The sequence below is a fragment of the Micropterus salmoides genome, unplaced genomic scaffold (genome assembly GCF_014851395.1).
Source record: "Micropterus salmoides isolate LMB-PRFRI ecotype aquatic unplaced genomic scaffold, ASM1485139v1 Ms_hic_scaffold_2, whole genome shotgun sequence".
Lineage (NCBI taxonomy): Eukaryota > Metazoa > Chordata > Actinopteri > Centrarchiformes > Centrarchidae > Micropterus > Micropterus salmoides.
In genome coordinates, this window is record NW_024041150.1 from 37,173,293 (window position 1) to 37,196,759 (window position 23,467).

General features: G+C 41.1%; 1 protein-coding gene across 1 annotated transcript; it reads left to right on the forward strand.

Annotated features, from left to right (window-relative positions):
* The first annotated feature begins 258 nt into the window (after positions 1 to 258).
* On the forward strand, positions 259 to 21,361 carry LOC119912999 (RING finger protein 150-like). Its single transcript, XM_038732305.1, has 6 exons — positions 259 to 1,135; positions 8,763 to 9,013; positions 10,728 to 10,882; positions 12,133 to 12,229; positions 13,157 to 13,412; positions 15,049 to 21,361. The coding sequence occupies exons 1-6, from the start codon at positions 679 to 681 to the stop codon at positions 15,165 to 15,167; spliced, it is 1,335 nt and encodes a 444-aa protein (XP_038588233.1). The 5' UTR covers positions 259 to 678; the 3' UTR covers positions 15,168 to 21,361.
* Positions 21,362 to 23,467: the final 2,106 nt, after the last annotated feature.

Here is a 23,467-nt window from a genome sequence, read left to right on the forward strand (position 1 = left end):
CACACAGCTGCGTCAAGTCAGACATAAATCACACCGGAAACGAGACGTGTTATCCTACAAAATACGGGCGAGAACGGTCCATGACTTGTGACATTTTAGTTATTAAAACGTCTTAAATAACATATTTTAACAGTTACGTAATACAACTATTACTCTGTGAGTGGTTAAAGATGTAAAGATGTAACAATACAAGCTTTTTACTATGAGTTCTACGGCTTTTATTTTAGATTAAACAACCGGAACTGGCGTTTCGCATTCGCGCCAGTTTAACCGTGGTCCGCTCAGGCCCAGTCAAAACAAAGCAGTGGAAGTGGCCTGTCGCGTTTAGCTTTAAACACTGAAAACAAACTGCGAAGCGTGGGGAAAAATCGCCGCCTGGTGTTTTCATTTGGCCGAGGTTTAATCGCCCCCGCGGTCAGTTTTGTCCACGGTGAAGCCTCCTCTTCCCCCCCAGAGGTGGGTGTTGTTTTGCTCTCGGTGGCGGTTGGAGATGTAAACGGCTAACGGGCGTCAGTTGCTCGGGAGAGGCTGAGCAAAGGTAACGTTAGAAGAGGAGCGGGGGTCGAAGTTAAAGACGGAGGCGGATTAAATAACCTCCTGGTCGGTAGCATGGTGGAGTAGGCGTCGAAGCTCTCGGGCTCCAGCGACGACGGTTCGCTCTCACCGGGGAGGTTCACCATGGCCCCGGGCTCTCTGGTGGCGGCCTGCCGCAGCCTGGCCCTTTCTACGTGGCTGCTCTCCTTCTGCTTCGTCCACCTGCTGTGCCTGGACTTCACCGTGGCCGAGCGGGAGGAGTGGTACACCGCCTTCGTCAACATCACCTACGTGGACCCGGCCACCTCGGAGCTGCGCACCGAGAAGACGGAGTGCGGGCGGTACGGGGAGCACTCCCCGAAGCGGGACGCCAAGGGGTTCGTGGTTCAGCCTGTGGCCCCGCACGACCGCCAGGCCTGCGACCCCAACACCCGGTTCGCGATTCCCGCACAGCCCGGGGCCTGGGTGGCGCTGATCGCACAGGGAAACTGCACCTACAAGGACAAGATCCGCCACGCAGCAGCCCTGAACGCCTCGGCCGTGGTCATCTTCAACGTGGGGTCTGCTAATGCTAACGAGACCATCACGATGCCTCATTCAGGTAATACACTGGTGTAACTTATTTTCATAAATGCGCCGTTAAACATGTTTTTAAATCAAGAAGTAGAGGTTTTATTGTTTAATATAAACTGTTTCCTAACGTGTGCTGTTATAACTATTGTGTCTTCGGTGCAGGATTATAAAGATAACTTTTTTAACTTGCTGAACTCCCTTAAGTCCAGCACACATTACACAGATCAATACCTCACTGTGTTTGTAAAAGTCCATATCACGTTATCAACAGAAAGCTGGTGTTTGATCACAGTGGAATTAGTTATCAACTTTAGGTTCCTCCTGAAACTCTTAAGGATGCAGCCAAACTCACTCAACAGCTGATTTTCTTAGTATTTTAGAAGTGGAGCTGAAACGATTAAGAGATTGAGTCAAGTTTATTTGTGCAGCACATTTCATGCAACAAGTGTAGAGTCAATGTGCTTTACAAAAAGATAACAAAAGTATACCACAACACTAATCCTGAATAGAAATTTGAGCTAGGAGAATATAATATGTACATAAAATATTAATAACAACAACAACAACAACAACAAGAAAGGAATCAAAAGCATAAAAACGTCAGAAATAAGCATCAACATAACAACAGGATAAGAAGTGAAAGCACATAAAATAGGAGGGTATTACAGTTAAAGGAAATAAGAAAACTAGCTGACCAAGCACTTCAGGTGTGACCATAGTATCATGAGAGAAGATATGTTTTAGTCTGCTTTTAAAAGAGTATTGTAACAGACTAATCTATTAATCAGGTTAATTGATTGAACAGGAAAGTTTTCTCTGCAGCTTTTCTGATAATTGATTAACAACTCATGTTTTTTAAAGATAAAATTCCAACTTATCCAACTGCTTTTCTCTGTTTTTTTTGTAAGTGTGAACTAATTATCTTTAGAATTTTGGCCTTTTAGTTGGACAAAACAAGACATTTGAAGATGACGCTCTGAAGGTTGATCAATTTCAACTGTAACTTTGGTAATAGTAAGATGCTTTTTGTTTAACCAGCTGCTGTGTCACTCTTGAGACTGCATTGACAAAAACAGTAATTTTCGCACTCTGGTCCACCACTGCCTCAATTGGTTAGTTTGCGTAATTGTGGTGTTTTTCAATCATTTAAAACAAACCACAACCACACAGGAACACAAACTAGTCAAGGGGAACTTTATTTGTCCCCAGTAAGAAACGGTAGGAACACACATGTACAACAATACATACACACGTACAACAATACACACACACAATACCAAAACACTGAATACATGTATATATTCTGTACCGCTGAAATCACCTTTTACTATGGGAGTTTAGCAGTGAAATGGCTGCAGGAGTGTTTGTATCTATTGGGTTTGACTTGTGGGATCTTTGAAGCGTGGGAACCAGAAGTCAGCTCGTTTTTGTCAAGGGAGTCTGGTGGTTTTGACGACAACAATACAGCGGGGGGGGCGGTTGTGATAGCATCAGAGTTATTTCTGTATTAAATGCCTCATTGATCTCTATCAGTGATGCACATTCTGCCTGTTTCATACACAATAATAAAAAGAGGCCGACTATAGCCACATCAGCTGATTTATAGAAAACACGCGCTTCTAATTCAGTCAGCGTGACGTCTGTCAGCAGTTGTGTTGCAGTGCTGTAGTAGCAGAGAGAGGGTCTTCCAGTCCAGACTTGTTTTTCTACCCTCTGTCAGTGCTGCTGGCTTAAATAACAGACTCACAGCTGTTTCTCTGTCGGCTAGAGGCTCCTTCAGGGGTCGCTAATAAAACGGGAGACACTGACTTTAAATCATTTTTCTCGTGGCGTTTGCTCATTTTGCAGTAGATCTGGCAGTTTCCCCCCTAACCCTGCTGAACTTTACTGCGAGTCTTTCTTGGAAACGTTAAATTATCTCCCTAAAAACAGAAAGATGGCGTGTTATTCAGATACTTTAGTTTACCGTGTTTTTACCCGCTGGGATCCAGATTAGGATTCTTTTTAATAATTCTGTGTCTTATTAAATTGTGATCCATGTCTGCAACTAGTGATTATTTTCTTGACTAGGCCTAATCGTCAGAAAATAGTGAAAAAGGTTGATTCCTCTTCAGATTCCTTGTTTTTAATCCGATAATCAGTGTAAAACCCAAAAATGCACCGTTTATTATCATATAAGACAAAGAAAAGCAGCAAAGCTTCACGTTTGAGTTACTGGAACCAACAAATGTTTTGAGTGGGTTTTTTTATTGATAAAAGCCTAAAACGATCGGAGCACTAACCCTATAAAAGTTTCCAGTGCCAAAGGTCTTCACTTTACTGGACTACCAGATAAAAGCAGCACATCCTCTCAGTCGAGAAGCTAAAAATATCAAACATTTGGCATTTTTGCATGAAAAACAACAGTAAAAAGTATTTAATCATTTTTTAAAATAGGTTTTTGGTATTTGTTATTTAAATATTTTTTGTACTGTGTAAATAACACTTATTCACTTGTACTGTTCTTTGTCTCTAGTAGTACTTTTTTCTTTTACTGAATCTCCTGCAACTGCGGAGTAGACCAGCTACTTCCTGTTTACACTGGCACGCACATGCCTACTGTTCATGAACGGCCACTGGATGGTTGATTTCAGCTGTTTTAATATAAACAGAGATCAATTCTGATACGCAGCTAAAACTCTGGTGTGGACGGAGAAGCTTGAAAAAGTGTGTGTGTGTGTGTGTGTGTGTGTGTGGACATTGATCCCAGGGGTGTATTTTTAGTCAGACACTGATCGATTTTGTGGTTGTGTTTCGGGGGTTGATGTGAGTTCAGTGCTGGCCAAACTGCACACACAGCAAGTTCATGAACTTCTGAGCACACACGCAAAGGTTACGACTCAGTTTCCACAGAACCGTTACGAGACGTGATGATACATGATATTGGCTTCGCAATAATTAGATTAAAAGATAATAGAACAGTTTCTTCTTTTATTTCGAAAATCTTCATTTGCGAAATAAAAGAGGGGGTAGATTTCTGAGCATTAAACACTTAATTTCCTGCGTTCTGCATCAATTTATGGTGGAAATGTTTTAATTTATGTAAAGGAAAACACAACAACCAGGCAGCAGGTGACAATTCAAAATATAAAACTCGAACAGAATATAATTCAGTGAGGTTCTCAGGTATTCTGTGTTGCTTTCAGATGTAATGTCATCCCTGCTGAGGCAACACACAAGCAGGCATGATTTGGTCTTCTCTCCTCTTTCACAGGGAGAGAACACAAAGCTGAAGTTACTTTTTTCTGGACAATGCACATTTCTTCCCCCTTTATATTTTAATTGCATGTTTTGTTATTGTGCAAATGAACCTTCCTCAAATCATTTCATTTGTTACTTAACATTTCTTGTTGCAAGCTGTTTTTCAGAACATTTTTAACAAATGATGCTTTCAAAAAGTGGTGGGGACGGGTCCCCGGTGTCCCCAGTGTAAATGACATCTGTGTGTTTAATATGTCGCCAAGAGCTTTTTAGGTTGTGAAGGAAAATTAAGCTTGTTAGGGGCGACAGACAGAGACTAAAATGAGTGCCTGCATGAAGATCCACTATAAGATAGAAAATTATTATTTTTTAAACTTGAACAGAACAACAATATAGAACTGCTGGAAATGCAGTATAATAGGTCTCCTTTAAGTAAAGGGTCTAAATACTTCTTCCACCGCTGCAGAATACCAGTCAGACAGTTCACATGTGAATGAATGAGGATCCTGATTCAGCTCCAGCAGCCGATCTGTCCCTGCCACTTTCTGTCAGTTACTGTGAAGGTTTTTCTACAAACTCTCCCATCAGATTTTACTTCCTTCAGCGTTTTCTCATAGTTCGTCACCAGCTTGTCAGCTTAAGCATCTCTGTGCTTGCGTGACTAATTTCTTTTAAACTTGTGTCGACATGGTGGAGCATTCACGGCTGCTCTGGGATCCATCTGTAACCGTTTGAGGAATTTGCTGCACATCTTCAAGTATTCAGAATCAGAATCAGTTTTATTGCCAGGTATCTGTACCCATACGAGGAATTTGACTCAGGATTGTACATTGCTCACGATGTGCTTACTTATACAATAATACCATAACACAATAATAAAATAAAATCAGATACAAACTACAGAATAGACAACACTGATATACACACTATGAACAAAACAATATAGACCTATATATTCAGTGCTGATACTGATATGGAAATTAAACTGTTGTAACTGCAGTTGTGTCTCACTGTGGAACTGAGCCGAGTGTTTGTGTCGACCTTTCGTGGGTTATTTGAGGGTGTGTTAGTCAGGCCTCAGTCACAAGGACAACTAAAATTGAATCAAAGCAGCCTGGAAGTAGCGCGCACACATTTTTCCTCCTCACACCTGCAGGGCTGAAGGAGTTGTGTTCATACTTGTCTTCTTCACAAATACAGATACTGTGTGTTGTGCAGCCTCAGAACCAAGCAGCTGTTGAACGCTGCTGAAGTGTCCTTGAGCAGTCACTCCCAGCTGCACACTTTGACCTCTGGTTACCTCTATGGAGGAGCACGGGATGTTTGAGACTCAGAAACCTCTGCTTCTGCTTTCGTCTTCCTGCTCTACACTCTAAATTTGTCACTTTCAGCAGCTCATTCTCAGAGACAAACCTGAGAGATATATATATATATTTTTATTTTTTTTAACAAAACGGTCTGAACCATTCACACCTGACTACTCTTCACTGGATAACAACTGGTCATTACTTTGTCTGCTGAACAGGTCGTCCAGGTTTCAGTTCATCCAAACATGTTTACACAAGAGATTCAACGGATCAACAACTAGGGCTGCAGCTGACGATTATTTTAGTGATGCAGTATTCTACGGATTATTTCATCGAGCAATTGCATAAGAAATACTTTTGCTTGGCGCCCCCTGGTACCGGGATCAGCTGTGTAACACACATCACTGTAACGTTACAACCCAACCTCACAGACTAACCAGTCGGAGAATATATTATACATTTACAGCTAAGAATTGTGCCTTACCTTTATTATCCTTCAGCTCAACTAGCAGTCATGATATACGTTAACGCTTCGTCCCAATTGGTCACGTAGACAAAAAAACGTGAAATCAGTGTTACTGAAGTTACCCTTTAAGATTGTGCTACAAGATTTGATAATTTCTATTTTTTGTTATCCATAAAGCAGGGTTGCTTTTGGGATGACAATGTTAGTCGGTCCACATTGAAATATCACAACCACTATTGGATGGATTGTCGTGAAATTTTCATGTTCCCCAGAGGACGAACCCTACCGACTTTGGTGATGCGTTGAGTTCTCATCTAGCGCCACCATGGGGTTCACATTTGTGGTTTGGCATCAAATATCTCGACAAATATTAGATGGATTGTCTAAATTTGGTTCAGACAATCATGTCACCCTCAGGATGATTTGTAATAACTTTGGTGATCCTGAGACTTTTGATCTAGCGCCGCCATCTGATCAAAGGTTCAGGTCGTCAGTAAAGTTTTATGACCGACTAATGACAGTCCTTTCAGCCTCAGCTGTACTTGGTGTTTAGTGCTAATTAGCAAATGTTAGCCTGCGAACATGCTAAACTAAGATGGTGAACGGCTGTGAAGATTCAGTCAGCCAGGTCATAGTTATCCAAAGATGGCATATGATGCTAAACAATATCGAATATCATACCTACAAGCATTTAGCTCAGAGCTAACTGAGCTGCTAGCGTGGCTGGAGACTCGCATTTTAATTATATTTCACCACATAAAAAAACAAGCCATTTACTAGCAACACTTAAGTTTTAAATAAGCAAAAATAACAAAACCAACATAATGGAAAACCATTAAAAGATGTTAATAGGAACACGTTTTCCAGCTCATCAACAAGATTTGTCGCAGTAAATTAAGCTCCTCAAAATAACTATAAAACTGAAATATTAGTGGTATACATCAAGAACAATGAAAAGACAGAGAGTTAAGTCATGAAAACGTCAGCCACTGCCCTGAAATCGTGTTCAAGTGTCTCTGATGATAAGACGAAGAGGTTATTATCCTGCAGTCACTTATATAACCTTCATATCATACACTCAGATGAAGCCAGCCTGTACGACACGTCCTCCACCATGTCGGGGTATAGTGTTTATTTTTAGAGCGGCTGTCTCTGGTGGGCGGTGAGGAGCTGGTCGTCATAGTGATTGGGGGGGGGGTCATTGGTTTAATGAACTGGCGACAGAGTACAATCTGTTAGAGCTTATTTCTAAAAGGTGAAAGAGTCTGTTTGTTTAGTGTGTTTGCAAGAGAAATCTGAGGGGTGTCAAAATGATTGAAGATTTATTAAAGACAGGAAACATTTCTGCTTTTCAAATTGTGTATATTTTGTCAGACCTTCCCATGATATTGGCTTCTTTTCCTAGTTTTACATCTTATGATCTATAATCTGAGTAGTTTCTTTGCCTCACACTGATGGGAGGAAAATACATTTGCCAGTGATTCTCTTACTGTATATTACTACTGCAGCGATGAAATACATCCAGCTCACAATCATTTTAAGTACTTGAGTAAAAATACTGATTCTCCAGTTCAGGGAAATTTCGACACACAGTGATTAAGTTAATCAATGTCACAGCAATCCTTTTGAATTTAAATTCCAGTATTTTTCTGATTCGGCATCTGACAAATAGCGTCTGTTGTTGTTATCATCACTGTAATAATATCACAACACAGCAGTAAAGTGGGAATTAAGATGATAAAACACGCTGGGGGGGTAAGCCCCGTAGCATCCATTTTGAACACTAAAGACAGGTGGAGGATATTTAAGACAAAAGTCATAAGGAGGTGGTTTGGGTGGACGGAGCGCCAGAAGCTTGACCTCCACCAGTGTTTGTTGTTTCCCCAGTGAAAGATGCACGTAACATACTTTTTTTTTTAACCCAAACCATGATGTTTTCTGTAACCAGGTACTTTTGTTACCTAAACCTAATCAAATTGCGAAGTTTCTCATTAACAACGTGGTGTTTCACAACTGCAACGTTTTGCAATGTCAACAAGTACCTTTATTTTAAAAGTCTAACCGGACATTGCATATTTATTGTTGCTAACTTGACCATGGAGCGCTAAAGGATGTGTGAATAAAATGTTGGAGTTTTTGATATTTATTTTGGAGAAATTGTTAAATTGATTGAGTAATAAAACAAATCTTTGGAATAATCGATAAATTAGTAGGTTAGATTAACTGACAAAGAAATAATGTTCGATTAATCGACCGGTGCAGCCCTAACAGTAACTGTTCCCCCAAGTTGGTCTAAGGGAGTAACGCAGGAGGAGTCAATGTGTTCAGTACTGAGGCCAGTTTATACTTCTAACCTGTAAGTTCTGCCGTAGCCTTACGCACGCCCCACCAAAAATATAAAAACACATAGTGGCGACGCAGACCGCAAGAGCTTTGATTGGTCGGCTTGGTAGCACTATCCTTCTTCTTCTGCCTCAAGGGTCGTACAAACCATCTCCTCCGACGCCTTCTCTCGTTTTGTGTTAATTCACTTAAATAACTGCTGTTGAACATCAATGAGCTCCAACTCCAACATGATCCGCTCAGTTGCCATTGTTAGTTACAGCAGTCACACTAATGTACAGCGTGCGTCCCCTCCTCAGATACAGGTGAGGTGGTCGCCATCATGATCCCGGAGCCAAAAGGCCGCGAGGTGGCGTCACTGCTGGAGCGTAATGTGACGGTCACCATGACGATCACCATCGGGACGAGGAACCTGCAGAAGTACGTCAGCAGGACGTCGGTGGTGTTCGTGTCCATCTCCTTCATCGTGCTGATGATCATCTCCCTCGCCTGGCTCGTCTTCTACTACATCCAGAGGTTCAGATACGCCAACGCACGGGACAGGAACCAGGTACACGCGCACACACCAATAATTCTTATTTTAAATCTACCTGCTCTGCTCCAGCCTCGGACTTCTCATATCCCCACACTCCCTCAACTACACCTCGAGTCTCTTACTGCAAACTTGCTTTCCCCGCCTCTCCGTGTCTGCTGACTTTCTCTGTCAGCAGTATGTTTTATGAAGTCGCCGAAAAGACACATAACTCTTCTTCTTTCCGGATTTTTACACCCTGCGATCCGTTTTCACTGCAGCAGGTGCATGCGTGGTACTGAATGACAACTGCACCGGGTGTTCACTGTTGCTTTACCTGGTCCCTGCTTGTAAAATATCCACCATGTTTGCATCTTGTGATGTACCTGGACGGCTCGCTCAAATGAAGTCTATCTGTGGGAAACACTGTCTTTATGAGACGAAGCTCACATAAAGGTAATGTGGAGGTGTCCCAGTACTTTCTATATAGTGTATTAGGCAAGATACTGAACCACAAATTGCTCCCAGTGGCATCGCCATCGGTGCGGGAATGTGAACGATGTGTTAATTTCTGTTTCTGATGAGCAGTTGTTACCGTAGCTGCTGCTCATCTGTGTGTGAATGAGATGTAGTGTAAAGCGCTTGAGTGGTCGAGTAGAAAGGTGCAGAAAGTACAGACCATTTACAATTTAGCCTTGACCTTATTTTGGAATCTTTGCTTAATTATTTTAAATGTATTTGTGACAGAAGACACTGTTTTCTCACTTTTATTGGTGTCTGTCTCAGCAGATTGAGGCTAGTCAGACAGACAGATTGTCAAATATTCAGCTGGAGAAACACAATAATTTGAGCTTTCAGAGCAGTGGCCTTAACCATTTTAATTTCTACTACGTTGATTGAGGGGCCACATTTTTGCCACCAAAAACCTACACAGTTTGGGCCGTGTGATTTGGAAATGGTGCTTCAAGTCACTGCATGAACGTGGAGCAGGTTTAAAGGGTTGGATCTGCAGAGGACAAATAAAAAATCATCATTCCTCGGCTCATCTTGTATGGCTCATACCGGTCTACAGCTGCTGTTTCTGGCTAAACAACAAGGACCTTATTTCTGCAGGGATCATTTCCACAATGTTGTCAGACGCTTATATGAACAAGCTGAGCCTCTAAGTGGTAAAAACAAACACTTTAGTGGACGTACTTTGAAAGGGGCAGAATTGCCAGCAAGCCTTGTGCTGCAGCCCTGTTGTGACTGCAGCGCGCTCGCTCAATACTGGACCAACTTTAAAAGATGTTGTCCCAGTTAGTCACATTGACACAAAGACATGGGAGGGTTTGGTATAAATAACAAAGTAACCCTTTTAAATATTTTCTAAAAATATTTCTTTCTACTTTGACTCAACTATATTTCAGTACATTTTCTGCTACATTTATCTGACCCCTGATTAAGATTTTCAAGATATGCTTCAATGATCTAATGTAGCACTATAATAATAAGATAAAAAAATTTACATTGCCATTAAATCTCCATTCCCCAGGAGAAATCCGGTTTCTCTACTTCCTTTACCCCAAATACAGGAAACGGTGACGTTTACATGATGTGTCAGAGAATAAATTACTGGAGAAAGACAACAGTAACCTGGTTCCTTAAATACTGAATGAACAGCTGAAGTGATTAGAAACCGGTTCTGGACAGAATACCGTGTAATAATAAATGACCATGGAAGTGCTTTAATCCGAACGTCTCTTCCCCACAGCGTCGTCTTGGTGATGCGGCGAAGAAGGCCATCAGTAAACTGCAGGTTCGCACCATCAGGAAGGGCGACCAGGAGACGGAGGCCGACTTCGACAACTGCGCCGTCTGCATCGAGGGCTACAAGGCCAACGACGTGGTCCGCATTCTGCCCTGCAGGTAAACGCGCAGATACAGAGAGAACCAGAAACTGGGTTTTCACACACAGGATATGTGGCGTGATATTTTGGTGCTTTACGGTCGCAATAAACATAGTAAGAGAGAACCAGTTCTCACTCCCAAGACCCGCTGGCATCGGTTTGTAACGCACACGCTATAATTCAGTGCTGTTAGGCAAGATCTGTAGCGTCATTTATGAAAGCTAAAAGCAGCTGTATGGTAAATAACAAGTCAGTAAGGAGGTGGTTGAGGAGCCCAGATGACTGATGTCGTAGCTTACATAAGCTACATAAGTTATCGTTATTTAACTTATGGAAGTTAAGTCACATAAGGAACTAGATATTTTAACCCAAACCGTGATGTTTTCCTAAACCTAGGGACGAGGAGTCTGGGTGCATAAACTCAGCCAAAATTGCAACATTTCGCAACGTTAACCATTAGTTTTATTTTGAAAGTGTAACCAGACGTTGCATATTTATTGACGCTAACTTGACTGCGGAGCCCTACAATAAGACACAGAAGGGTGTTGAAAATGTGTTACAAGAGAAAAGAAACATGTGAAAAAGCCAAGAATGATTAAAGAGCCTTTCCACTGCAGGAACTTTCACAGGTGACAAAGAATAGTTAGTAGAAATTTTGCCTTCCTTTGGACCGGAGGACTTCAGTCAGGACGAATCTCTAATATCTAAATAAAAAAGATAGGATTTCCTCCTAAATGCACCTGAGATAAGATAGGATTGAGAGATTCAGACTGAGGATGTTTCTGTGGTGTTGCTTTCAGCTGCTGTGAATTCACCTTATTGAGTAAACATTAAACTTTCAAATGCAGTCACGCTGTGTAAAGTGTTCCATAAGCAAAGATATTAAAACAACCCCTAATGTATATTAACAAGAAATAGGGTTTATTGTCTGGTGTCCCTTTTTGTATTAGTGTACTTTATTTACTTTGCTCTTAATGGGCTTTAAAAAAATTACATTTTTTAATTTTATTTTCTGTGTTTCTTGTTCTTCACACTTGTGATGATGGAAGCTGTTTGGATGAAATTTAACTCGGGGCAATCGGTTTTCTTGTGATCAGGGTTGTGCAGAAAGACGAGGTTGTGACTACAGAGACGGATTGTTTTCCCCAAAGACAGACTCAGATTATGAAATGAGTTAGATGAGATAACAAATAGTACGAGTTTCTTTCTTTGTGTGACTGCAGAAAAGGAAGGCAGAATAACTGGCTCCACCGTTTCTCCTCTTTGCAGACATTTGTTCCATAAGAGCTGTGTGGATCCGTGGCTGTTGGATCATCGCACGTGCCCCATGTGCAAGATGAACATCCTCAAAGCCCTGGGCATCGCCGTAAGTCAAGGGACGGGCTTTAACACTGGATTTGTTTTAACCAGGAGAGGCGTTCGGCGAGGCAGCTGAGCGGGATGTGCAGCCTCAAAAACTGAGAATGTGTTTATAGAGTCAGTTAGTTAGAATCAAGACAATACAGACAAACCTGATGTATTTATTCCTGTCACAAATTGATTTACACTACCTGTCAAAATGTTAAAAACCTTTAAATGGTACAAAAGTAAGCCGCAAACTGCAAATGTAAAAAAAAAAAAAGAAAACACGTTTACGTCACCAGATCAGCGACATTTTCAGATATAAAATCAGCAATTAAGTTAAAGAGTTTTGTTCATAATTTAACTGTAGGATCAACCGATGACCAGCTTCTTTCACTTCCCTCATTAACTGTAGTTTTAGTTACTATATTGTATAAATAAAGCTTCTGAGGGTGAATTAACAGGCTGCAGAATAACCAAAGTAGTTAAAGACAAAGTTTAGATCAGCAAAACTGAGAAATTACTTAATTTCAGAGATAAACAGGTTTCAGGAATCAAGTAATCAGTTTACAACAAGTAATTCTGCAGCAATGGAAGTAAACGAAGCCTTGAAAGCTGAAGCAAAAACATAGTTGGAACAGCCTGTTAATACACCATCAGAAGCTTTATTTATGTAATCTTGTCATGAAAGAAGGAAACATACCAGCTTGTGATCGGCTGACCCAACAGTGAAACAATGAACAAAACTCCTTCATTTGTTAATTTTATTTTTTAAACAAACTGTAAATGTTTTGTTTACTTTGATCAGATATTTTCTCATTCAAATCATGTTTTTGTCATTAAGTTCTTGAGCTGTTGTTTTTGTTATACACTGATTTCAACAATGTTTTGATGTTAAACTATTAACGAACCACGTTTCCTGACGTGTTTTCTCTCTCTCTCTTCGCTCCAGCTGAACGCAGACTGCCTGGACGACCTGACGCTGGACTACGACCTGGCCCTAGGCGGCGTAGGTGGGGTGGGTGGCGTCGGGGCACTGGCCCTGGAGGCTGTGGTGTCCGGGGCCTCCAGTGACGGCACGCTGAGCGAAGGCGGCTCCTCTGTGGTGCTGGATCCCGGCGTGCGACGGGTGGGCCTCCCACAGGACTACCAGGACCCCGACACCCTGAGAGACAGCCCTGTGACGGCCACCACCGACACACACACAGGTAACACACACACAGGTAACACACACACACTGTATGTTCGGCTGAATCTCAGTCTCACGGGCTCAAAGCCTTTGAGGCAAATCCGTCCCTTCACTGTCTCGGCCGTGAAGAAAGCCTCAAACCCACAATTGTTTTAGCGTAGTAAAGGTAACGTGGTAAGTGGGATGCTGTCCCATTAAACCACTTCGGGCCCTCGCAGCCTCTCACACTTACCAGGTGACGACATCTAACTCTGAGGGATCAGGTTTTAGGGCCCTTGTTATTCAGTGACCAGGTGAGCGGTGTTATACTGACACCCTGTGGTGTTTCTGCTACATAACGTTCTGAAAGTCACATTGACGGCACATTCATCACTGCTGCTTTCTCCTGCTGCGTGAGACGGGTAGCAGTGAAGGAAGGAAGAGTTTGTCTCTCTGTTTCACTGAAGGAGAAACCAGGGAGGGAATGATCTTTATTTTCACGTTCTGCTACAGAGTCAGGTTAAAGATTCACCCTTTCAAAGGAGGAGCGTTAACTGGAGTTTAAGAACTACAAGAAATGGTAAGCTTTATTGTAAAATAGATTATTATTTTCACTAGCTCATTTTATGTTTTCATTGTGACTTCAGAGCCACAATAATTTTTACTGTTTCACCACATGAAACACTGCTAATCTTCTAAAATCTAAAGCTTGTTAATTAGTTCCTCAGTAGGGCTGGACGATGTCACCTAAAATCGAAATCACAATTAATGATAATGAACATTTCTCCTCCATTATGATTACTGAACGATTATTTTGTTTTTGAATGTTGTTTTTTGTTGTTTCTTTGCTCTCATATTTTCCTGACAATGTTTGTCCATTATCTAAATGTTAATTAATAAGGTGAGGTTGACGTGCACATTACCAAGACATGGGTCCCCTATATTCAGTACATCCACTGCTGAATTATGACCACTGCTACTAAACTTTCACAGTTATTTAATATCAATGCAGAACAAATGATTTTCACCCGCACACTGTGTGAGCACAGTAAATCACGCTTTGCTAGCTTCATCTCCTCATTCATCAAAAGACGGTTACATGACAGATGCTGTTATAAGAGCAGCGGAGTCAGGCAAATAAAATCAAGCAATTTTAAATGATATAAAGTTTTTGACCAAAAGAAAATTGACAAAAGGCTGTTTTGTAAAGATACGTCTTGAGGAGTGATTTTAAAATACGTCACTGAATCTGTAAGCCTCAGGTTCTCGAGCAGGGCGTTCCAGAGCTGAGGGACCCTGACTGCAAATGCCGGTCCCCTATGGTCTTGAGCCGGGACTTAGGAACAGCTAACAGAGTCCTGCCTGAGGATCTGAGGCTGCATTCTGGCTCACAGGAGAGCATCAGCTCAGCAGTGTAGCTGGGAGCAGAGCCATGAAGAGCTCTAAAGGCAAAATCTTAAAATAAATTCTAAAACTTGCAGATAACCAGTAAAGGGAGGCCAGGAGAGGACTGATGTGATCTTGTCTTCTAGTGTTCGTTGAGCAGCTGAAGTCACGAGTTTTTGGTTTATAAATAAAAAGAGAAAAAAAAACAAAACAATCCTCTTAGAGCTGCCCTAAAAAGAAAAGTCACAGTAAACCGTTAGACTTGAGTCTAACCCCGCCCTCTCTTTCAGGTGAGCTACTGCCAATGGCGAGCAGCGCCTCGGCGGCATCCTTGGTCATCACGGTGGAAACGGGTCTCTCAGACGAGGAGGGGTCCATGGAACAGTCTCAGCTGGCGGACAAGTCCTGAGAGGAGCCTAACAGAGCCAGACCACAACCCGGGTCAAAACTGACTCCGCTCAGCTTTGGATTTGTCTGTGGACCTGAAGCTCCCGAAGAACGACCTGACTGAAACCAGATCTGAACCAAACCAACTTGCCTGCACCCCTAGGTGCACTCGAGCCCAGCTAAAAGCAGGATCTAGACTTTGCTTTGACGTAGTGGAATATAAACATGCGTGTTGGTTTTGATCAGGAAACTGACTGACCTGGTTTGGCTTTGTTTCCGGCCTCCTCTTGGACACTTGGTGAGGTTGAACCCAGGACCCGACCTGGGCCAACATGGATGTTACCCGGCGTGTTTACGTTGGTCTGACCCCCTCGGCTCTCCTCGGTTCGACCAGGCGTTTTTTCTAACGTTAAACTGGGATATAACTCCATCTGCCTGTCTGTCGTCGCTTCCTGCAGATGTCTTAATCAGCCCACATCTGTCTCAGTTCACGCTGTTGCTAGAAATAGACGAGGCTTCCTTTGGTCCTGCCCACCTTTCATTGTTCCTGACAGACTTTCAAATCTTGTGAAACTCGTCTCGTCGACATCTGTTTCCTCTTGGACTGTCGAAGGGCAGATGGGATTCAGACAGAGTCCTCCACAAGACACATTTATACTCGGAGAACACGAGGATGATCTGAAAGTCTCCTCGTTGCTCGTGTGAAACAGGGTAGAACCTGAGAAAGCCAGCTGCCAAAAGAAAAGGCGCTCCTCAAAGGTCAATATTCTCCTCCATCAGGAATGTAGATCTGCCTGTTTCTACTTCAGTAAGGATTGCTTTCATCTCGGGACCCTTGTGGAATATTCTGTTACCTGGTTTTTCCAGGTAGAGATCTAGAAACTGTGTCTGTGCTGCGTGTCCTGGTCTGGATTCGTACTCTCTGGTTTATTTTTAGCTCATTTTGATTTGCCAGGTGCTGCTTCTTGATGTGTGTGATGTCTGTAGTGATTAGCTGGAAGACTTCTACTTTGAAAGGACAGACCAGCTACACTGGCTTTTTTTTTTTTTTTTCCTTTTTCTATTGTTTCTGCTGAATCGGTGGACTCGTCGTGACAGTATTACAACTACACTTTAACTGCAGTATTAAATCGCAACTACACACAGTATTTTCTTTTCTCTTTTTTCCGGTTTGTGTAGTTCAAGGTTCCTTTATCTTTTCAGTACTCAGTATTTGCTTTGAATCATTTCTGTCCTTGGATTTAGTTCCAAACAGGGTTCTTATGTGTGTCTGGAAAATAGTGACAATTAGAAATGACTGTTTGCAGGGGTGTACACTATACTATAAGGTATAAGAAAGGTTGACTTTAGGTATAAAATTTGTGGAAAATCATGCAGCTTGGGTCTTAAAACAAACTATTTTTAAACTAACTTGTTTCTCTATAGATAAAAGCATCCGTAACGTTGGGCAGAGACTGCATGTTTTTATTCATCTTGTACATTTTGTTAAGTCACATTACATGTTTTAATTGCCCTTCCTGCTCGCCCCCAGTCGGTTTTGTCCAGCGACAGTTCCAGTAAAGTTTATACAAACCAGAAGACTTGAGGCTAATTTATATTTCTGTGTTTAATCTACGCCATAGTCTTGATGTGCCCCTCCCCCAAAACTCCACATCTGCCGCTGCCGCAAGAAGTGTGATTGGTCGGCTCTGTAGCGTTGCATTTCCGGCTTGTCCCGCTTCTTCAAGGGTCATGCATACCATCTCCTTCGACGCCTTGTCTCTTTTCTGCGTTTTAGTAATTTCACTAAAAGTAACTGCTGATCATCTCAGTTTCAGTCGCCATTGTTTGTAGTATCCTACACCAACGAAGAAGAAGAAGAAGAAGAAGAAGAAGCAGCTCAACACAGCAGAACATTAAAAAACAGATGGTATAATTGCAGAGTGCCGCAGACACCAACGCACAAGTATAAATACTCACGACGGGACATGGCTTACGCAGTCGGCAAGTTCATAGACTCGACGAAGAAGCATAGAAGTCCTAAACAATTTTAACATAAAGAGAGATAAGCAGCGATTTCTACTCTGAACAGGAAGTAAGAATATAGATAGTCTGGCCTTTCTGTTCTGTACAGTTTTAAGACTTCAGCTTTAGCCACAACAGTAATATTAAAACGAGTTGAAATGAGTCTGGGGTTACCAATTTAGGGTAAAAATCGTGCTTAATGGGTCCAGCGTCTGCCTGGTTTACAGGATAGAAATCAGTCTTCCATCGTGGGCGTCTCTCCTGAGTCGTAACGTTCGGTAAGTGTTCTCACGTGTCCTCCGTTAAAATGCCATGTAGGAACCCTGTCCATAGTGCTGCCTTGTTCTGTTCTACTGTTCGTCTGCCTGACCACACGTGTCCGTTACCGTGGCCTCATGCTGCCTTTTTTGAAAAAGCATATTTACCGTTTTAACCCTGACAATCAAGGATCTGACCTTTTACTTGCCAGTCAGGGATCTTTTCTCTGAGCAAACCTAAGAAAGATGTGAGCTGCCATTACCATTTCCAGACTTTAAATTAACGCTGAGCAAACTGAGCTGTGAGAGCCGGACAAAAAAGGCGCCCAAGTTACTGAGACGCAGAAACACATTCAGAGCTGTGGACAGACTGGGTTTAGCCATGACTCCTTCCCTGCTTCAGTGAGTGTAGTTAAGCTCAAAGCATGTAACTATAAAATGTATATTCTACAAGTTCTACCACACCACGTGACATTGCCAAACTGGCGTGCAGACTGCATAGGGCTGAGGTCGCATCGTGGCATTGCCGGCGCCACGAGCATCCTGACACTAAGAGAGATAAAGATTGTCGTCTATTTTGATACCAGAGGAGACGTTTATTTTTGTAACGACGTAGCAAAGACTGATTCCCTCCCCTCATGACCCACGGCCTGGTGGGTCTCAGTGCGACTGAGTATTGATCAGGTGGATGTAAATGTTGTTTATTTGTGTAAATGTACGCACAGAACGTAAAAAGGACCTTGACAATATGAACCTAAACTATTGTAAATCGGTCCGCAAACATTTGGGATCTGATTGTTTGTGTAACTTGCCGAAACCTGAGAATTGAACCCAAGTGAAGGAACTGGAGAACGAACGCTGTGCTGTTTCCCATCTCTCTCTTTTGGTACTAATGTCTGTTAACAGCATACAAATCACAACATTTGACTTCTGAAAGTGGACATAAAACAATATATTCAATGTGTTCAAGACTGTTTAATGGCCTTGCATGTACATAGCATTGTTTTTCAGATTAAAACAAAAGTGCTGGACATGCAAAGCAAAGCAAATCGTACACTTAGCCTTTAAAATATTCACATTGGTACCAAACTGTGAAGAGTTCGGCGCAGTACTCGAGAGCCGAGAAGCATTTTTAAGTTTCTTCTTCTTTAAGTTTCCTTATCTTTCCTCTCTACTTGCATTTCAGTTTCAGGACTGAGAAACAGCCAAGTTACTAAATATTTGACAAACACTAGTTGATTTAAACTGAACTGGTAAATTGGTGGCGAGCATTATTTGCTATAATATATGAAGATTGTGTGTATTTGTATGCCTTGTCTTGGCCAATTTCCAGTGAACAGTGTTTTAGTTAAAGTCACTTCCTTTTGTGTTTATAAGCTTTATTTTCAAGGGATTTAATTGAGTATAATGTTATTTTCACATTTGCACTGTTTCATTCTCTTTCTTTTTAAATGTGGCTGCAATTCTTCTGCTGCAGTAATGAAAGTGAACTGAACTCACCCCTCCAGAATCCATTTCTGTTGTTCTGTTAGTAGAGACTGAGGTTGCTGTGGCATGTCGGTCCTCCAAACGCTGTTTAGTTACCAGCAGAAATGTGTCCGTAACTACAAGTGTCAAAAACTGTCAAATGCAGAACGCTGTCATTGAATGTCTGGTCATATTCATAATTTCTGTACGTTCTCCTAATCAATGTTTCAGGCTGCTTTATTTTGACAAACCTTTAACAATTGAGAAGATTAAGTTATATGTCAAGACAAAGAATTTCTTTGGCATTGGTACTAAAACTCATGTATCATATCAGTTAGTGGCGAAACATTTCAAACAAATCTCAGTGTAGGCCAATGATGAACCTTTTGGGCAGGCGAGTTAAAGGTTAAGTTTCGGTATTTTTAAACCTGGGCCCTATTTTCTCACATTTCTGTGTTGAAATGAAAAGTACAAAACGTTTTGGAATCAGTTAGAACAATTGTTGAATGAATCACCAACTATTTTGATCGTCGATAGTCCTAATTTTAAAGAATGGCCTCCAAATGGTCTGATTTCAATCGATGATGAAAGTAATCGCTAGAATCCGTGCAGCCAGCAGCCGCAAACCTTACTGAGGTATTCCTTCGGGCCAACAGCGCCTGTCAAAATGGCAGAAAGTTGTGCTTTGTGCCACCGACAGGCTCGGGCTGTTATACGAAGTGTCTGACAACATCATGGAAAGGATCCCTACAAGTGACTCCTGGTGACACCCTTTTGTTTTTAACAAAGTCTCCTCAAGGACAATTCTCGCTCTGAAATCTCGTGAGAGGCGAGTTGTTGCAAGAAGACGAGGGAGAGGGGGAACTGCTCGCAAGACTTTATTCCCAAACATTAATGTTCCTAACTTACCTTTCCTCTGGCGTCCTCCTGCAACAACTCGCCTCTCACGAGATTTCAGAGCCAGAACTTTCCTTGAGCGAGACTTCAGTTTGTGGCTAAAAAATCAAAGAATCATGCGTAGATATTCTTTCCATGATGTTTTCAGACACATGGTGTAACAGTCTGAGCCTGTTGCGGCAAAAAAGTACATTTTGTTGACGCCATCTGGACAGGCAAAATTGCCCTGAAGGAATACGTTGCAGTCACTGCCGGCTGAAGCCATCTACTGCACAGATTTAAAAAAATACATAAATGACTCTTGATGTATTCCTGCTCTTCCTTCATAACTTTAAGCTGTTTTAACATGTTAGTTATCATGCAGGAAGTAATTAGAAGGCACGGTGACTGGAGCCTGTTCTCCTAGCGTTCTTTTGGAGAAGTTTATTGCTGTCATCTTCAGATGAAAGTGAAAGGAAACTGGGAAACCTTTTAACACTTGAACACGCCAGTTTTTTAAGATTGTCTTTACGAAGCTGAAAAACGGACACTAAAAGTAACGACCCAAGGTTTAGCCGTAGAGTCTTCGTTAGTAATAATCAATTTTCGTAAATTTCACGTGGGACCCTCGTGTCACTGCCTGTAATGTCGTCTGATTGGTTCTTTGTTTTTTTTCAGTGGCTGTTTTCCCTGGACGCTGTGTTGCTCGGCCTCTTTTGTTGATGCACTTTAATTCTGTTTCTCTAGACGAAGTCTCTTCTCGTCTCTCGCATTCCCTTCATACTTTGCATTTGCAATTTTACTTTTGTTTTCCCTTCTACTCTTTCCCCGCTCTCCACTCTCCTCTTTTCTCTGGTCATCTTTTCCGCTTCGGTTTTTGTTCCCTTTACAGTTTTTTTAAAATTCTTTTTCTTTTTGTATTTTCCCTAATCTTCCCTGAGGATTTCTGTGTTGGAACTGTCTAGGATTGTTTAGACTGTGTTGAAAATGTTGTGAATTGGATTGAGAGAGGGGGGAAAAAAGTTCATGCTCCATATTAAACTACAAATAGTTCATATTTGTAGATCCAATGCCATATATTTTGCCATACATTGTAATTTGTGTTGTAGTTTCTGATCCTAAAGCAGCGGAGCCCATAATCCCACTGGGATTATATGTTTTAATCCTAAATTTCTGTCATCTGGCTAAGAAAGGAGAACATACAAAGCTGACACACAGCCTGCTTATGGATAGATTTGAATACATTTCAGCAGTTGTGCTAGTGTTGCATTAGCATTTAATCACGGTTATAGAAGAGGAAATCAACGGCAAAGAAAAGAAAGTAAAAGAAGGAAAATAAAATTTCAGATCCTTCCAGAGAGACAATGCGTTAGTAGCCACGTTAACCCCTCTGCTACCATGATAACGGTGTTGTGTGTTTCTACAGTTGTTAATTGTTTTACAGAGCGTCTGTTTGTGTGGTTGTCCTGTGCACGCAAACACAAAAATACTACATACACGTGTAAATACAAGGTGGCATGACGCCATGTTGTTTCTGTGTTTCAGTTGTTGCACGTGTTCTGTTTCAGGACAGAAATTTAAATAAACTTTTATCGCAAGTTTCTGTTTTCCAGCATTGTGTTTGTGTCATCTTTAAAACAAACAAACAAAAAAAACACTATGAATCCGTGGCTATTTTTTGTTCCCAGATATCCATTCATCCATCGTCAACCGCTTATCCTGCGTACAGAGGGGCTGGAGCCAGTCCCAGCTGACATGGGCCAAAGGCAGGGTACACCCAGGACAGGTCGCCAGTCCATCGCAGCGTTCCCAGATATGCAAATTAAATATAAGCTGAACAGTCTACATTTGCTTGTGTGTGTATTTTGCTGCTTTTGTAGGTGAAAACAAATGTTTGGAGTGGTGATGGAGCAGTGGATAAGACACATGCCTTTGGTGTGAGAGACCCGGGTTCAATCACCATTGTGTCCCTGAGCAAGACACTTAACCCCTTGTTGCTCCAGAGGCGTGCGACCTCTGACATGTATAGCAACTGTAAGTCGCTTTGGATCAAAGGGTCAGCTAAATGAATAAATGTGAACGTAAATGTAAATTTGTTTACAAAAAATCTGTTTTTCACCAAAGAATACCACATTGATGCTCGTGCATTTTGTTTTTTTGTTTTTTTTATAATTCAAGGAAGATTTCAAGAGGTTTCAGTCATAAAAATGTTATTACAATAAAAAAAACAAATCAAATCATTTGATATTGATAATTAGCACAATAAATGTCAATTTCCGATTTAAAGGCTAATTAAACTACTCTTTATGGCCAGAACACAAACACTTCATGCCAAACAATGGATCACTTTTCAAATTTCAACAAATATTTGAGTTAAAATCTTTTTTGAAAACTTTAAATTGGAGGAAGGAAAAACAAGAACTGATGTATATTGTGGGCAGCAATTTAGTTGTAAAACTGAACCATGACTTTGGTTTGACACTAACTTACTACCTTTTTCTACACCAACAAAGAGGCAGTATCTTATAATTATAACTTAGTATCTAAGTTATTACTAGAACAGTATCATATACAAGATGTTTAACTTGTGATTACAAGAAAAGGAACTTGTAATTATTGGATGTTTTTTCAATATTTTTATTCTGTAAGTTAGTTAATTTAATTCATTGAATTTAATTCACTTGGGTAAGTTTAGCAGAGACTTGAAATATGATGACTTTAGACTTAAATTGACAAAATTTAAAAAAAAAGACTTGCAACTCGACTTTGACTTTAACACCAATGACTCGTGACTTAGAAGAGAGCCTTTTGACTTGAGACTTGAGTTACTTGTGACATGTAAAACAATGACTTGGTGCCACCTCTGGTTGTTAGTTCTTTGTTCCATGGTGGTTTATTGTTGCTTATGCTAACCACCCATTTTCTCTTCTTTTAAATCCAAATCAAACATAAAACATTTCCTGTGAAGAAAATGTCACTAATGAGAAAATGAAGACACAAAAAGACAGAGATAAATTACAGTGAACTTTTTACTGAACAACAAACACATTCATCTACTGACACGGCTGAATAGGCGCTAACACTACACACTGTATGTAAACTACAGGTACATCCACGAATGTCTTAACGCTGACAAATCAGAGGGAAAAAATACTTTTACTTTACTTTCTTGCTAACGTTAGCATGTTTAACTGCAATGTTAATGGTCACATAATCAAAACATTTCTTCATTCATTCTCCTGAAAGCAAATGAAGTTACACACTCCTCTGATTATCTTTGACAATTGATTTTTTTATTTTCACTGTCCATCTACGTCTATGGCTTGTATCACAATTTGAGCGGCACTTTGGTTCACATCCACTGCCTCCCTGAACTCAAATAAGACAGAAGACTGCTAACAAGGTTGGGAATGTCACATGTAAATACTTTGTCTAATGCCATAAAACATCAACTGAACGGTTAGACTTTCAAAATAAAATGAGTGGTTAACTTTGTGACAAGTCACAGTTTGGTCAGCTTTAGGCAACAAAACTACTTGGCTAGGTTAAGTAAAACGTTGTGGTTTGAGTTAAAATAAGTATGTTACTTACACGTGAGTAAAATTACGTAAGATAAGTAATTTAACTTAACTAAAAACAATCCAATGTTGGCTTTTGTTTCACACAGGAAACAAACACTGGTCTCCTGGGTGAATGTCCAGTTTCTGACCCACCACAA

Coding starts and splice junctions, on each gene's coding strand:
- LOC119912999 (XM_038732305.1), top strand. CDS start 679: ATGGCCCCGGGCTCTCTGGTGGCGGCCTGCCGCAGCCTGGCCCTTTCT. Junction 10,883..12,132: donor GTCCGCATTCTGCCCTGCAG/GTAAACGCGCAG, acceptor TCCTCTTTGCAG/ACATTTGTTCCATAAGAGCT. Junction 12,230..13,156: donor TCAAAGCCCTGGGCATCGCC/GTAAGTCAAGGG, acceptor TCTTCGCTCCAG/CTGAACGCAGACTGCCTGGA.